Genomic DNA, 17,820 nt, shown 5'->3' on the forward strand with positions numbered 1-17,820 from the left:
AATACATATTTATTTAGATATATTTGGATTGAAATACAATCGAGTGAAAATACGTAGTAGCCAAAGACAATACTTTCTTTAAGGAGTAATTACGTACAGTAAAAAAAAAGCAATGTAACTCAATGGCGGCACGGCGGATGGGTGGTTATTGCGCAGCCCAGCGGTGCAGAGGTTCAGGGTTCAAGTCCCGCTACCGCAGCCTCTCAGTGTGGGGTTTGCATGTTCTGCGCTTGCCTGGATTTCTTCCGGGAACATCTCTCCATCATTCCCAAAAACATGCACAGGTTATTGTCCCGAGGTGTTAATGAGTGAGTTGTCTATCCCTGTGTGCCCTGCGACTGGCTGGCAACCAGTTCAGAGTGTACCTTGCCCACTGCCCGATAAAGGATTTTATACATTTGACTATAAAGGATTTTATACGATTGACTACAAAGTACATGTATTCAGTTCTATGCAATAAAGATATTCACTGACTGTGCTTTAATTCAATGTGTGGAATGCGAGATGTATTTCTGATAACAGAATGCCTGTGAGTGCTGACGCAGAAGGCCAGACGCAGAAGCTCAGACGTCGGGGCGCCGCTGGTATGCGAAGAGTGTGGAGCCCAGTCGACACGCCATCATACGGGGGAGAAGAGATCCAATAAGAGAAAGCTAACATTAACTGCAGATGACACATAGCCAATTGGATGTCTTTGCTTTGTTTGTGAAATATAAGTATATATAAGTATAAATGATCCCGGACAACTTCGATGAGAGCGATCTCCGATTGGGAACACTCAGGTCTGCTGTTAGGAACACTAAACATCGTGTGGAAATGCCAGCTCCTGGTCATTTTCTCTCAAGAAACGAGAGCTCATAATTGTTGGATGAATGTAGGTCGTGCTTTGTTAATGGAGTCGGATAACTAATTCGAACAATTTGGTAAACAGTACAATTTGAGAGATAAATCCCAACATCGACAATGGCTGGGATGGGATCCAACACCCCCACGACCCTACTGAGGATAAGCGGTGCAGATAATGGACGAATGGATGACAGAATAGTGAATCAAGACAATCTCAGGCACCGTAAAAAAACAATTTGTGGGCCAGATTTCCCCCACTGCCCTTGACTTTGACTTACAGTATGTGCTTTACAAAAAAATGAGTCCCCAATATAAAAAAATAACAGATACTAAAAGTCTACACACCCCTGTTTCATTGGAGTTATTTAAAAAGTCAAGTCATTTTTATTTGTATAGCCCTTAATCACAAAAAGTCTCAAAGGGCTTCACAGGTTATTACACAGACTATTTTTCAGACTATTATTACACCATCCCCTGATCTGGAACCTACATGAGGGCAAGGAAAAACTCAATAACCTCAACATGAGGAAAATGAAGAAGCCTTGAGAAGGGATTGCGCATGTGGCATCCCCCTTTCAGACCGCACATGTGGCGGATCCCCCTTTCAGGATTACCAGACAGCAAAGGATGTTGCAATCACAAATAATACAGAGATATTGTCCAAGAAAAGTATAGGTTATTCATATGCTATAGAGTAGAAGTGTGTTTTAAGCTTAGATTTAAAAGGAAAATGGATGATTGATTTCAAAACGTTTATGTACGATTAATTTGGACTACTCGGGTCGGTTTAAAATTGCTGGATGCCTTAAATGTGCTGTAGAGAGGTGTGGATTCATGGTAGGTCAGTAAATGCAAATGAGACGAGTGAGAACCGTCCTTGTGTGTGCGCTCACGACGTTTAGATGCATTTCCACGTGGGCCTCCGGACAAGAACAGCGATTTTTTTCCTCACTTCGGCAAGGAGAATTCATCTCAAATCATAAATATGGTAATATATTATCCGATGCACAGTGATCATTGATTTCATTACATTTCAAGTTGTTTTTGATTTGTCCAAATGACGGATTAAGAAATCTCAACAGCAGATTTTCGGATTCTTTTAAATGTATGTCGCAGTTTTGAGTACCGTTTATTCAAATATATAGAAGAAACCATTGTCTCAAGTGTTTTATGAATGAAACATGCATTTTATTTTGAAACAATGATTTGATTGATTGGATCGATGGCAGGGTTGGGTAGGGTTACTTTAACTGGATTACTTTCAATTACTTTTGGATTACTCCAATACCAAATATGCTAATAAAAGACAAAAGCAACTAAATATGAATACAATTTTGACTAACAACACGTGGTAAGCTTTCTCTCCTGGCTTTGATCTCCGGCAAAACTAACATCAAATGCGGCAGAAACCAAATGAAAATTAATCCAAACTGCTTGCCAACATCATTTTTGCCGTTCCATGTATTCCGTTACTCCCCAAGCCTGCACAAAATTTAGTAATTTTATTCATATTTAGTTTCTTTTGTCTTTTATTAGCATATTTGGTATTGGAGTAATCCAAAAGTAATTGAAAGTAATACAGTTAAAGTAACCCTACCCAACCCTGATCGATGGTAAGTTACTTTTGACAAAATCGTGTTTCTCTCGGATCGTATGCAAAGGGATTCTTTCTAATGCAGCCGATTTCACTTCAATAGTAAGGTTTTTCTTTTCTTTTGTAGTGTGTTGTGTCTGTTTCAGGGATTTTTACTTCCCATTTATAAGGTTTTACTTAAACTATTGTAAGTATTAAACGCCTTTATGATGGAGATTCACCACTCGAAACATAGTGAGTTGAGTTCAATTTTTTTCCTGTTTCTTCCTGATTTTGTTAGGTCATGAAAAGCACCAATGTTTCTGGCTGTCATGCACATTGAATGTTGGCTTGATCACAAAAGGAGACCTTCTCGTTTTTTAGTAATCATTAACTTACCGTCAATATTTCTTCCGCCACAAATTACACTGCGGAGTCTAACGGGAAAACAGATGATGACACATATTAGCAAGTTTAGGGAATAACAAACCACACATTTTTATTACGCAATTGAGATACAACCACAATGCAGACATTTGATATAAATAACGCATTCACAATAAATTGTAATAAATACGAAACATCTCAATTAGATATGTTGGATAGGACTTGTTTTCAGGCCGTTACCATTATTGGTAATCAAGTCTTGGGATACCACTACATTATATTCCCTCCTGTTCGCCAAAGAAATGACAGATTTTTGTTTTTTAAAGAAATGAATATGAACAACTAAATAATATTTGTGTCTTGTTTATTTCCTGAAAATATAAACTAAAAGGCAGCCAATTGTTGTACTGGGCACTAGCGCAACTGCAAATACAGTAATCCCTTGTTTATTACATCTCCGGCTCCTCCGTGTTACATGTCGAAGTGTCCTTGGGTAAGACACTGAACCCCTAACGCCCCCAATAAGCAGGTTAGCGCCTTACATGGCTGCACGGCTGCTGTTGGGAAATGTGACGCACACTGTAAAGCGCTTTGGGAAGTCTTGACTTGAAAAGCGCTATATAAATGCAGATCATTTCATTTCATTTACATGTATTGTCCAAAAATAACTTATAATAGACAAATTGCCTGAAGTATAAACCTCTATTTTCTTACGATTGATATACAGTGGTACCTCTACTTACAAATTTAATTCATTCTGGGAGTAGCTTCGTAACCCGAGAACTTCATAAGTTTGAATATTATGCATTAATCTGTTCGTCCCACAAAAGTACAGTATGATATTTTTTTAAATAAATCATAAAAAACCATCCGAAACAAATACGTGTTAAAATTAGATTAACACACATTAAACATAAAATGAGAGGCACATCATGTAAAAAAAAAAAAGAATAAATGAAATAATAAAAATATTCATTCATCGTTTATTGAAAAACTGATCGAATGACATGTGCTTTTGTTGGCTTTTCACAATCCTTCAAAATTCGCGAGGCAGACGTAGCGATAGCCCGACTTGTGAACACTATTTTTTCTTTCCACCAATTCTGAGAATTTATGGAATTTTGCAAAAATGTATTTAATTTGGGCTGATTGAAAATTGGCTGCTTTCTTCTCCCTGCTATCTTGCCAGTGTTGTGCAGAAATTTGTCCCGCTGGCTCAAGGATTCCTTAACCGCATGGGTCAACGGGACACCAATGAAGACGCAACTCTGGAAAGCTTTTTCCAGTGTTGACGGTCCGTGGCATGTTCTCGGGTCGTGGCAAAGTTGGCACCAATCCATTCCTTAATGTTGTCGGCCCAGTGCTTTTTCGGTCTTCCTCTCCTCCTGAACTCTTGGACTGTGCCCTGGAGAATTATCTTGGTTAGTCCTGATGATCTTTTGACCTGACAATACCACTGAAGTGTCCGTCTGCGTACAGTTGACAACAGTTCTTCGTAGGGTCCAATGTTCCCTCTGTCGGTGTTGCGCGCCATTTTGTTCGTCACATAAGCTAAGTAGCTGATGCCTAGAAGTTTCCTGTAGCATTGCATCTCCAAGGCCTCGATTTCGTTTCCAGTTTTGCTGTGAGAGTCCATGTCTCGCAAGCGTAGAGGAAGATGGAAGCAACCAGCACTTGCATGAGTCTCATCTTTGATTTTACTGGTACGTTCCTGTCCCTTCAAATGGTTTGCGACTGTGGTTTGAGCTATCCTGGCCATGATTTCTGATTCTGACCCCTATTCTGACATGACAGCTCCAAATATTCAAATTTGCTGACAGGTTCTAGCTCTCTGTGGTTGATGGTGATGTTTGTGGTGATACCTTGGGGACTGTTGGTCATTACCTTATTTTTTCTTTTGTGCTGATTTCCGTCCCATACTGGGATGTTGCTTTGTCCAGGAGATTAACCAGATCTCTGAGTTTTTTTCTGCTGCCAATCAGGCAATATCATTAGACAAACGGTGGTTAGTGATGTTGTGTCTCCCAAGACTTACTGTACCTTCATGTTGCTCCAGAGCTCCAAACATGTTCCTTCCCAGGAAGATGTTGGAACAAGTTGGAGAGAGAATGCATCCTTGTGTCACACTGACTGGGGTTCAAAACCATGCCCCAATGGTACTGTTAATAAGTACTTCACTGTTGGCATTGGCATACAGTTGTTCAATGGTCTGAACTAGTTTCTGGCTCATGATTTACTTCCACATGGTGGCCCATAAAGCGTCTTGCCATACTCTGTCATGGCTGGTCAATAACTGATAAAACATGATTTACTTACAAACAGGATTTTGCAATTTTGTAAAAAAAAATACATGCTGAGTTAAGATTAATCCATTATTGATTATTTCTGCCCAGACAAAGGATCTTTATACATCAGGGTGAACCTCTCTCTAACCAAGTCAATGATTACAGGACTGCATTCTCGAGAGCACAAACTCGTTGTGAAGATAGTACAATACTGTATTTTTCTTCTTGCAGAGTTTCTTCAGAAAACTAAAGACCTTGTGAGTATAAAAAGTTCTAATGTTTACCTTTGTGTGAAGTTTGAAGACGAGCAGACCTTTTATTTTTATACAGCAGTCCCCCAGCATCACCCAGGAGGACAGGTGAAGCCCCTTTCCATGAAAAATGAATGAATCATTTTGCTTCTGATCAGCAGAAGTGCATTACAAACTTTGTCATTGTGTCAGGAAACATGGAGGACTTTGGTTGGAAACAGCATGGAGTTGTAAGTAATTTAAATTACTTTACCGTGGTCACATTTGCTGTTTGAACATGTATTTGCATAAACAGTCAAAATAATGCTTGTTGCACTTTTCCTAATAAGTGCTTCGAAGTCATATTCATATTCATGTCAAGTCAAGTCATGTTTATTTGTGATGCCCTTAATCACAAGCAATCTCAAACGGCTGCACAGAACACAGATTATTGCAAACCACAGACCATTATTACACCATCCCCTGATCTAAAACCGACATGAAGGGAAGGAAAAACTCAAAAACCTCAACATGAGGAATATAAAGAAACCTTGAGAAGGAAATGAACATGAGGTAATCCCCTTTCCAGGATGACCAGGCTTTAACGGATGTTGCAATAACAAATAAATGGTCATTGGTAAATGGTCTGCATTTATATAGCTCTTTTCAAGTCAATGAAGACCTCCCAAAGCGCTTTACAATGTGCTTCACACTTACCCATTCACACACACACACTCACACACCAATCGGGAGTCGGCCACCCAAGGCGCCTACCAAATTAAAAAAATATATAAATAATTCAGTGATTGGGTATGTCTCAAATCAACACAAAAACATGGCGTTACACATATTGGACAGACATTGGGAAAAAAAAATGGCATAAAAAAAATGTATTTTTTCATGTATTGCACAGACAACACTTTATTTAACAATCGATGAAAATTAAGAAAACAAATTATAGTGCAAAATATTCTTGTTACGGTGATAGTTTTGCTTGTTTTAGATATATTTTTTCTTGTTTTACTGTATGTATATCAATGTTTTTTTGTAAAACACAAGACAGAATACTTGAATTGAGAAAAGATGATCAGCCATCATTAATATTAGACAATTGTTCTCATTTACAAAACTGCCGTATATCCAGTCGTAATATATTACTTTTGTTATGCTGTATACTATATTTTTAACTGTTTTATGGTGAATATGCCAAAATAATTGAATCATTTCCACCTGGATTCATTTTTTTCTTTTTTCTTTTCTTTTTATTTCAGTGTAGTGAAGTTTGAGCTTCACAATACATCGAGAGAAAAAGAGAGTGGAAATAACATTTTAAAAGCTGAAATAAAGTGGTTGTGTAACCTTGCACATTTTTAAAAAAAAACTGCAAATTATGTTTACTTATTTACTTTATTTGTCATGTCCTGCACAGTCGTAATGGCACCCAGCTGCCCCCGCCCCTTGACACCGGCTGAGAGGCATTGAATTGATTGCTTGTGGAGTACTTAAACCAGGGGTGTCAAACATGCGGCCCGGGGGCCAGATCAGGCCCGCTAAGGGATTGAATCCGGCCCGCGAGACAACGCTCAGTGAAGCACAAGGGAAAAACGAGCTGCAGGTTGAAATAAGTCCACTTGATGTTGCCAAAGCCAGGTGCCTCTCACAAGACAGTGTACTTGTATCTCTCTCTCTCTCTCTCTCTCTCTCTCTCTCTCTTTCTCTATCCCTCTCTCTCTCTCTCTCTCTCTCTCTCTCTTCCTCCCTTTTTCTCTCACACTCTGTGTCTCTCTATCACTTTCTGTGTCTCTTTCTCTTTCTTTGTTTCTCTTTGTCTCTTTTTCTCTCTGTGTCTTTTTACCTCTTTTGCCCCCTCTTCCATTTTTCCTTTTCTCTCTTTCACTCTCTCCTGCTTTCCCCTTCTCTCCTTCTCCCATTCTCTCTTTCTCTCCTTCTCTTTACTCTCCTTCCCTCTTTCTCTCTTTCTATTTCTCTTTGGATATCATTCTTTCTCTCTCTTTCTTTCCCCCTCTCTCACTATTTGTCTTTATATCTTTTTTGTTTCTCACATTCTCTCTCTCTCTCTCTTCTCTCTCTCTTTCTCCCTTTCTTTCTTTTATTGTCCCACCCTCTTTCCCTTTCTCTCCTTCACTTTGTCTTATTTCTTTCTCTCTTTTCATTTCCCTCTAATCTACTAGTCCGGCCCCCGAGAGAATGTTTGTTCTATCATGTGGCCCCCGAGGTAAAATGAGTTTGACACCCCTGACTTAAACGCTCCTTTTGGGACTGCCCGTTGCCAGACCATTGCTTAACCTTGAGGAAAACCTGTTCATGCCTGTTTGTTCTGAGTAAATACCTAGTTTGTAATTTTGATTGCCTTTAAGCCTGTTTTGTTTTGTCTTTGGTCCGTTTGTGTTGGACAACTTTTCTTTCCTAAATTAAAGTGACAGATCATCTACGCTTTTGAGTTCACATTACCTGCTTCCTGGCCCGTTTCCTGAGGTTATTTTATTCATTCATTCAGTCATTTCTGGCAACAACCACAAAAAACAATCCTATCGTTTTACAGACACATGGGATCAAGAAAAAAATAATTGACAAATTAAAAAAAATAGATAAATAAACAAAAAAATATGAAATGAAGAAGACAAAAATGAAAAAAATATATTATGCTGCCTCTATACCATGCTGTTATGGGGTGCTTATTTTGTTTTTACCTTATTAGCTGGAGCCGCCAAAATGTTTTTATTTTTATGATATATATATTTTTTTAATATTTCAATTGCAGGAAGATAAGGAAGACAGGGATGACGAAGTTGAGATGTATGAAGTCCCTCCCTGCGAGCGTCCAGCAGTCACAGTCCCACTGGGACAAGTGGAAGAGAACGTTTACATGGGTAAAACTGCTCGTTCACACAGAGCGATTTTCTGGATGTGTGGTGTCTTCTGGTACAATTGACCCAGATCACAAGATTGTTTGGATAAAAGCTGTTGTTCAGTAGTATTTGTTGCTTGTTTTGACGTGATTTGAGTAAATAGATCTGTTTTATGGCAATGAAGACTGCACCTGTGTTGACTGTCAAAAGCTTTCTGGATTATGTTTTAAATTCTTCATAACATAGCGCTGATTACAATCTGGGTTGCAATCCTAGAGCACTGTTATCAACAACTTGCACACAATTATAGACCTTAAATTTACACATATTTCTCATCCTCAGCAAATATTTAAAAAAAATGGACATTGGAATGATCGAGTGAAAAAAACCTGTTTTAATTTTTTAAAAAAGTTCAATTTTATAATTTAATTTTCCCCATTCAATAATTTGATAACAACTATTAGTCTGTCACTGAACTCTGAAATGAACTGACAACCTATATTTCTAATTTTATAGAACAAACCTCCACTGCTGCAGCCCAGCATCAGTTAGCTATGCCTGCATCAAGACTGGCTGGAAAACTTCAGGCAATTACATACACAAATTTTGTAAAGAATGTCTGTTTGTATCACCTTTGAAAATGCTAAACTACTGTCCCGTACAGAAACCTCTCCGAACTGAGACTGACGTAAAGAAACGTGAGACACAGCTTTTTAATATACTACATTACGTCTTTGGAAATCCATTCACCAAGGGCATTGGTTTGCCCTTTGGTGTTTGTGGGGACATTGGCATTTTTTTAAGTAATAACATAATAATGGTGCGGACAAGACCACGATAGCTTGAGATTGATGGAAACACGTCCCCTTGGTCCATGCCAAAACTACGCCCTTGCATATTACCCAAAATGAATGGATGTATTTCATAAAAAACAGTTTAATCTTTCAGCAGCACCTGAGGTGGACAGAAATGAGAAGCCTGGCAGAAAAAAGATGACGTCACCTACCTTTCTTCCGCTTGCCGCAAATGAAGGTGCTGTAATTAATATAAAAAAGTATTTATCATTAATATTTTTTTTATTTTTTTGGTTCATATATATTCTGGACAAAAATTATGGGACCGCACTTCTATTTTTCTCAAACGAATCGTTTGCGCAATATTTTATGCATACAAGTGACGGGAACCCTTGGTGATAACACCCTCTTGTGTATCTGTACAGAAATTCATTTTAACTATAGACCCCTTTCCAGCCTATGTCCTTACCGGATCAGCACAGGATGTGTGCGCATTGTTGACCCAAAACAGCGGGAGCAAGCAGTAAGAGTTTGAACGGAGCAGGAGAAGTTTGTATGTTGGGATACGTTTTTAGAGTCGTAATTTACAAAAACAACAAGCTGTGTGTACGGGTGCACAAAATGGTTATTTTAGAAAACGCAATTATTTTACAATTACCCGAGGAAACGGGCGTTTTCAGGAGCACTGTAGGAGCTTGTGGTTGCAAGCCGTTAAAATAACTGAATGGACATCATTAGTAAGTGTAAGTAGGATAGTGTTTGCTACTATTGCAGAATATAGACTGCAAGTTTGCTGTTGATAGATCATGGATCTTTCATATTAATAATCTAAATTATCATTATAACAATAATTATAACATCTCATCTCATCTCATCAGCCGTACCGCTTATCCTCATTAGGGTCGCGGGGGGGGCTGGAGCCCATCCCAGACATCTCCGGGCAGTTGGCAGGGGACACCCTGAATTGGTTGCCAGCCAATCGCAGGGCACACAGGGACAGACAACTCATTCGCTCATTCACACCTAGGGACAATCTGGACCGGCCAATTCACCTGAAATGCATGTTTTTGGAACGTGGTAGGAAACCGGAGTGCCCGGAGGAAACCCACGCAAGCACGGGGAGAACATACAAACTCCGCACAGGAAGTCTGGAGCTGGATTTGAACCCACGACAGGTTCCCATGACATGAACTGTGCCGCACAAGCGCTAACCACTGCGCCGCCGTGCTGCCCCAATTATAACATCATTAACATTAATATTAATGTATTCTTTATATGATATATATTAAATAATAGTAATACATTTGTACAATCATTATTATGGATTAATTGTCATTATCATTATTATTATTGATCCTACCAACACAAATGATGTATTCAAGGTGGGTGCAAACCAAGGAAAGTCAATTCTTCTAAATTTCAACTTATGTGTGAACTATGCTCCTGCTAATATGAACTGGTCATCTAATCCAGAATATTTATCTGTCAATCAGCTGGGTATATACTGACATGTAATCCACTGCCTTAACAATGCATGCGCAGTCACACTTGTTTGTACACATAGGAAGGGGTCTTTTTGTTTTTCTGAATAAATCTGATTTAATTATTTTTTTCCCTTTTTCTTTTTTGTTTGCAATCCAGATGCCCATCAGAATCCAAATGGAGAACAAGTAAATGATATTTAACTTGCCATAGTCACATTGCAGAAAAACTTCATAGATATCACAAGCAACAAAACAAAGAAACTGTTACTGTAGCCTGTTATCCAATATCTGACAACCAGAAATTATATAACATACATACATACATTTGTTTCCACTGATGTTAAGAGATCATTTAAAAAATCAAAAACATTTAGTTGAGTTTTTATTTTGAATATATTGGCATAAAAAGTGACGTATTCCTAAATTTAATTCTCATACTGCCATCAAACATCGCACGTTCTCATGTTTCAGGATACCGATGTCCTGTATCTAGAGCCAACAGCTGGTAGGTTGCTTGAATGGGGACCGGATTAAATTGAATAAATGTTTGGACAGTTTGTATAGAAGTCTTTCAGATACGGATCTAAATGTCTTTCCCATCCGGCCCTTCAGCTTGCCTTCCTGCCCCCCGTAGCCCGATGAGAATGTTTTCATCCACCAAGACCTCATTCACGCATTCAGCCACGTATGTGCCAGTTCTCCAACGCTACAAAAAAGACTATAGGTTGTAAATACATTTGAATTCCAAAGTCCTAAATAATAAAAACGTATTCCTTGGTTTTCTGTCATGATATTGGATTACAAAAGAAGAAAGAGAATATGAAAATTTTAGGCCATATTTGAAGCATGTCAACTGTTGAAAAAATATGATTTTAATTGTTTCATATTAATCGAAAGGAACTGTTTTTGTATTGTTGCATCGCACAATATTACCTGGCTTGTCTTCTCTATGCAGAATGAAGGCCTCGATTCCAAGAAAAAAGTCAGTAAGTTTGTCTTTCTTTTTACTTTCTCTCATATAGTTGACAACATTGAGTGTGACATCTTTTCATGGGACAGATATTATCATTTCAATCTTTTCAGAATTCCTTAGCACGTTCGCTCTTGGCTGAGGTAAAAACAGGTACAAAACCTTTTTACTCATTATTTTTCTTTTAGATTTAAGATTTAAAAGGATTTTTCCAAAAGCATGGTGGCACCACCCCGCCTCATTTTTGGCATGGTACTACAGTACTCTGTGTCTCGTATTCATTTTTATGTGACGTCAGTGGTGGTTCTACACTAAATTATTTTCTGGGTGAGACCCCTTCATTTTCGATCCCCCCGCCCCCCAAGTCAACACGGGTGTGCCCCAGGGCTCGGTTCGTGGGCCCCTCCTTTTTATAACTTACCTACTCCCCATGGGCCATATCCTCCGTGAATTCAACATTTCCTTCCACTGCTTTGCTGATTACACCCAACTCTACCTGTCCTGCAAACCCAACTCCATACCCCAACCACCCTACACCCCCTTCCTATCTGAAATAAAATCATCGTTCACTTTCAGTTTCGTGAAACTTAACAGCAGTAAAACTGAATTACTTCTCAATGGCACCAAATCCACCCTTTGTAAAGTTGAGACCTCTCTTTCCAGTGACAATTCCTCAGTTTTCCCTACCCTCAGGTCAAGAGTCTGGATATCATCCTCAACAGTACACGCTCCTTCAACTCTCATATAAATAACATCACCCTGTCAGCTTACTTTCACCTGCATTCCATCTACCGTCTTCGCCCCTCCCCGACCCCCCGCAGCCCTGCCTTGACTACTGCAATTCCCTCCTCTACCTCAAAAGTCCGTCAATAAACTTCAGCTGGTCCAGCACTCTGCTGCCTGCATTATCACGAAAACCCCATCTCGCCATCACATCACCCCTATGCTTCAGCAACTCACAATCAACCAAAGAATTACCGACAAAATCCTTCTGTACACCTACAATGCCATCCATAACCTCGCTCCTCCCTACCTTTCCAACCTCCTTCACATTGCCACGCCATCCCGTACCCCGAGATCTTTCTCCTTTCTCCATCTCACTGTACCCACTGCCTGTCCCAATCCATGGGAAGCAGAGCTGTCAGCCGCTCTGCCCCCCAGTTCTGGAACTCTTAACCACCCGAACTCAGGACTTCCGCCATGCTGTTCACCTTCAAATCCGGACTCAAAACACACCTCTTCAGACTTGTCTATTCATAATTATCTGTTTCACATACTGCCCCTGTTTTTTACTTTGTTTGTATTTGGTATTTATTACTTGCTTGTTTTATTCTTGTTTTATTGTTGTTTGTTATTATTTGTACAGTGACCTTGTGGGTCCTGAAAGGCGCTTTGAAGTAATTGCACGATTATTAGTATAAGCGATCTTCTCCCCTATTTCATGAGTAATCCTGATTACAGGAAGGCCTTAAAATCACCTTATGATCGATTTTGTATCACATGTTATTTGATCCATTTCACACGATTCCAAAAAATGGGCAGCAGTTGGCCTGTATTTTGTGTATAGTAATAGTGAGTGACGTGCCTACTTGTAAATACGTGTAAATATTACATGATACTTATGTTGAAAAATTAGCAAACTGTAATGGTGGGTAGACTTTAAATCTACTCTGCAGACATTAATTAAATGCTAACTATAACCTTTAACATATTACAATTTCCAGGTGTTGACTTTAAAGCAAGGCCTACCACCTCCAAACTTCCCTCACTGATGGAAGGTTTCAAGGTCCTTCTTCCAAAGGACAATATTCTTAGGTTTGTTACCTAAAAGACTGAATACAGAATAAGGTGCAATAAAACCTAAATGTCTTTTAAATACGATTTTTATTCGACGTTTTAGCAACACACATCTTTGGAAGTTGAAGAGCAAACATGCAAGTAAGCACTTAATGTATGTATTTACAAAAACATCTATAGGTCATCCTTTTAAAGGGACAGTGTGCATTATTTAGCACCTTCTACTTGCAAGAAAAAGACTCATTAAACAAAAAACAATGTTAATGGAAATAATAAGCAATAATACACAAATTATCATATAAAGTGCATTTTTAGATATACTTGTAAGTCAAAAAATTAACATGTATTGTCATAACACAAGCCTTACCTGATAATTGGTCCACCATCTTGCTGATAAGGCTACCCAAAAAACAAAAACCTCGCAAAAGACTGGGCAAAAGAATTTTGGGGGAAAAAATTGAGTGTTTTTTCACTTTGAATGCCTGTATTTCATATTCTTCCCTATACTTTCTAGGACTTGTTTTCGGTTACACTACACAGTACAGCGACGTGTTGTCATAAGCCAGAAACGGAGACCGGACCCAAAAGCGTTCGTTTTACTCAGTTTTATTGAGAAAGAGGGCAGTGCTTGCTTCCACGATCCGATGATCGTCGGTCACGGGTAGCTGATGGCAGGAACGCGGAAGTGGCAATTCCGTGTCGAGCGAGGGTAGTCGTAGACAGCGGGAAAACAGGTCGATGACCGGGACAGAGGAGAAAAGGCAGTAACGAGTCCCGAAAAGAGGTCGGCAACAGGTATCAGGCAGGAAACAGGGCAAAACAGGTCGATGGCCGGGACGGAGGACCAAAGCAGAAAAGGGTCCAGAAACAGGTCGGCAACATGTATCAGGCAGGAAAAAACAGGGCAGGATAATGTCGGATATTACAAAGCTTGCCTAGCTGAAAGCACAGGTTTGCAGAACGGTCTGACGCTGGTAACAGGGAGCCGGGGGGGTTAAAAAGTGTCAGGGAGCCAATCAGCGACCAGGGCTGTTGGCGCCAACGGTGCAACTGCAGGTGCCCCGAATCAGTAATCATGACACGTGTGTGTGTGTGTGTGTGTGTGTGTGTGTGTGTGTGTGTGTGTCTTAACCACTATGGTCGTGAGGGCCCCATTTCCTGTGGTGTGTCTTGGGCAAGTTACAGCCTGGTGGTGCCCATCCCTCTCCAGGCCAACAATTGTTTCCATAGTGGTCAAATAATACACACTGTTTCTTTAAAGTATTCCACGTTTTACATGTTTTCAAAATAAAACAATTTCATTTTTGATATTGAGCTTCTTGTGGGGGAAGACCAACCAAACAGTTGGGGAATGAGGTATTTAAAAAAGTTCCATAATAATTATTGACGTTTGCAATTGTAGACTTGTACGTATGTTTGCATTCAAGGACAAAGAATGGTTTGCTGGTGATTGCAACAGAAAAACAGCAGAGGATCTGTTGCTGAGAGTCAACAAGGTCTGATAAAATATAGAAAACCGGTTTCTCAAGGAAGGTCTTCAGTGATATCAATAAACTTTCATTGGCCATGTTTAGGATGGCGCCTTCCTTATCCGATACAGCTCATCTCAGACAACCCAGCAGCCTTTCACACTGGCTGTCCTCTACTGCCAGAAGGTCTACAATATTCCTGTTCGCTACATAGAGGAGATGCGTGGCTTCGCTCTGGGAAAAGAGGGCAAGAAAAGCGAAGAGGTGGGTTTATTAGATTTGCATGGATGGTTGGATGAAAAAATTATCATTTGGACCTTCACACCCTTCCGTTAGATTTTCACCAGCCTGGACGAAATTGTGATGCACCACAAGAAGAACCAGCTATATCTGGTAGACGGCAGAAACCAGGCCAAGAATGCAGTCTATTTATCGCATGCTGTACGATGTTAACGACACATTTCACAGAATCTTTTTCAATCTTGATGCTTAAACAATGCCACATTTGATTTAGCTAAAAGACTGTATTATATCACACTCATCACATCATTTGGTACACTTACTGAGGTCATAATAAAGTATTTTCTTAGGAGGTAATGACTCACTGAAAGACTGGTTATCTCAGGGATGTCAAACTCCGTTTGGCTCTGGGGCTGAATCCAGACCTTCTGTTCTGAGGCAAGCCGGACCAGTAAAAGAATGTCACCTTCAAGCTTTGTTTTTCAGTAGTATGCCTTGTCATTTAGCCTACTGTAGCAACCTACCCTACATATTACAATCACGCATGATAAGGGATACTTTATAAACAGAAAACATTTATTCACAAACAATGTGGTGAGACATTTTAATGTTTGACATTAAATGTGTCAACTGGTTTGTTTTAACAAATGATTAAATGCAGTTTTACACCTGAATCAACTCACCACGCTATACAAACTCAACACTGCCTTTCAGTGGCCGGAGAGAGCATTGCATGGAGCATTCATATACAAATACTAACGTTGGGCAGTCTGTCTGGGTTATTTATTTTACTGTATTTAAGTCTTATATGTCTAGCTTGGACTTCAAAAGCTGTCAAATTAGAGCAAATAATGAAAATGTGTATTTGTGGGCTAACAATCAATCTTTATAATAACGTTTACGTGCAAGAATTCTATATTTTGTGCAAAATGATGAACTCATCTGCTGGGTTGTGAGTTGTTACTCCACATAACTGTACTACACTGTACCCTGGCGGCCAAGAGCGGCACAATGTTTAATGAGTTGAAGCAAAAAAGTGGAACCATAAATTGAATACATACATAAATTTAATTAGATCATAAATATATGTTTGCACTTTTTTCCCAAACTGCACCTGATTCTCAATTCTTAAGTAGACATCAATACCAATACCAGACACCAAAACCACAAAATCTCACGCACTAAAAACACGACATAATTGGTCCTCATTTAGCCATTGTCTTTTTATTCTCCCTGTGTGAAATAAGCAATTAAGTGAAACATTGAATAGGAAAATGAAAAAAAAAGAAATGCAGCAGAAAAAAAAACAATTGTTTTCTTCCTGCTCCGAGTTTCATTGATTACATTCTTTGTTGGGGTTTTTTTTCAGACAAATTGATGAAATAAACATTCAAACACACTGTGAAATGAATGCCTCTGAATCACAACATAACAGTTTTGCTAGATATTGCAATATTTAATGGAAATACAATATGCTTCCACTTTTATTTTATTTTTTTGTCACAGATTGTAAAATGGCAATAAGAAAAGTTGTTCTCAACTGGTCTGACTTAAGGACCCACTGTTCCACCTTAATGACAATTTATCCTCAAAAGGGTCGCGGGGGGTGCTGGAGCCCATTCAAGCTGTCTTCGGGCTGTGGCCAGCCAGTCACAGGGCACACATGGACTGACAACTCACTCGCTCATTCACACCTAGGGACAATTTTGACCAGCCTATTAACCTGACATGCATGTTTTTGGAAAGTGGGAGGAAACCATGCAGGGAGAACATGCAAACTCTGCACAGGGAGGCCGTGGTGGCTGGAATTGAACCCTGGATCTCAGCATCGGGGGACTGCGTTCCACCTTGCCAGTAGTAAAATATCTCATCACCATCTCATTAGCTGCACCGCTTATCCTCAGTAGGGTTGCGGGGGTGCTGGAGCCCATCCCAGCTATCATCGGGCAGTGGGCAGGGGACATCCTGAACTGGTTGCCAGCCAATCTCAGGGCATGGTAAAATATATTCACCTTTTTCTCAAAAAACAAAATGAACAGCAAAACCAAAATGACTTTTCGTACTGTACATACTTCCATAAAAGCTTACATTGCATAAGCAACTCTCTAAACTGCTTTAAAATAGCCACATATTAAAAGAGGTTCGTACCCAAAATATTAAAAAATTGGGTACGAAAAAAAAGGACATTACTTAATAGTGTAGATAATAAAGATTTATATACTGGTTAAAAAGCTAGGAATATAACATTTTGTACCGACAAGCGGTGTTTCAATGGCAGACACTCATACAATATGTTTGTCAGGACCAGAACAAAGGGTAGACCCAATCGCGTCACGTTTCTCGCAAGTTTATTGAGATAGAGTGAGGAAGGGCAGCGCCAACGATCCAGTGCTCGCCAGACGCGGGAAGCAAGTCGCTCTCGCAATCGGATCGTGATCCGAATACGGAAGTGGATCTTCCGTAGCGGGAGATGGCGGTGTCAGGGACGGAAAAACAGGTCGATTGCTGGGACAGGAGAGCAAAAACGTGGTCGGGTCGGGGACAGAAACGGGTCGTAAGTCAGGACAGGAGAGCAGACGTGGTCGGGATCGAATAACGGGTCGTAAGTCGGGACGGGAGAACAGACGTGGTCAGGAGCAAAACAGGTTGTAGCCGGAGACAGACGGGAGCAAAAACGGGACAGGTGGGAGCCAGGGTTGGAAAAGGCTTGCCTTGTATTCACTGAGGTTCGCAGACGGACTGACAACAGAAGATTGACAGCACTCGGTTTAAATAGGAACATGGAGCCAATCAGAGCCTGCAGCGGATGGCGCCAAATGAGCGGGTACAGGTGATTCGCATCGGTAATAATGACAATTTTTGTATTTCACAATCT

General features: G+C 39.9%; 1 protein-coding gene across 1 annotated transcript; it reads left to right on the forward strand.

The window, feature by feature from the left end:
• Nucleotides 1-1,758: 1,758 nt before the first annotated feature.
• LOC148366317 (uncharacterized) lies at nt 1,759-16,140 on the forward strand. The gene is made up of 17 exons (XM_088335271.1): nt 1,759-1,834; nt 5,323-5,348; nt 5,422-5,450; nt 5,535-5,572; nt 8,104-8,254; nt 9,143-9,223; nt 10,627-10,655; nt 10,941-10,974; nt 11,082-11,154; nt 11,425-11,455; nt 11,553-11,592; nt 13,164-13,254; nt 13,340-13,377; nt 14,552-14,592; nt 14,664-14,732; nt 14,811-14,969; nt 15,042-16,140. The coding sequence occupies exons 1-17, from the start codon at nt 1,832-1,834 to the stop codon at nt 15,156-15,158; spliced, it is 1,050 nt and encodes a 349-aa protein (XP_088191397.1). The 5' UTR covers nt 1,759-1,831; the 3' UTR covers nt 15,159-16,140.
• The last annotated feature ends 1,680 nt before the right edge of the window (nt 16,141-17,820 follow it).

The sequence above is a fragment of the Urocampus carinirostris genome, chromosome 5, assembly GCF_059441175.1.
Source record: "Urocampus carinirostris isolate Australia breed hairy pipefish chromosome 5, RoL_Ucar_1.0, whole genome shotgun sequence".
Lineage (NCBI taxonomy): Eukaryota > Metazoa > Chordata > Actinopteri > Syngnathiformes > Syngnathidae > Urocampus > Urocampus carinirostris.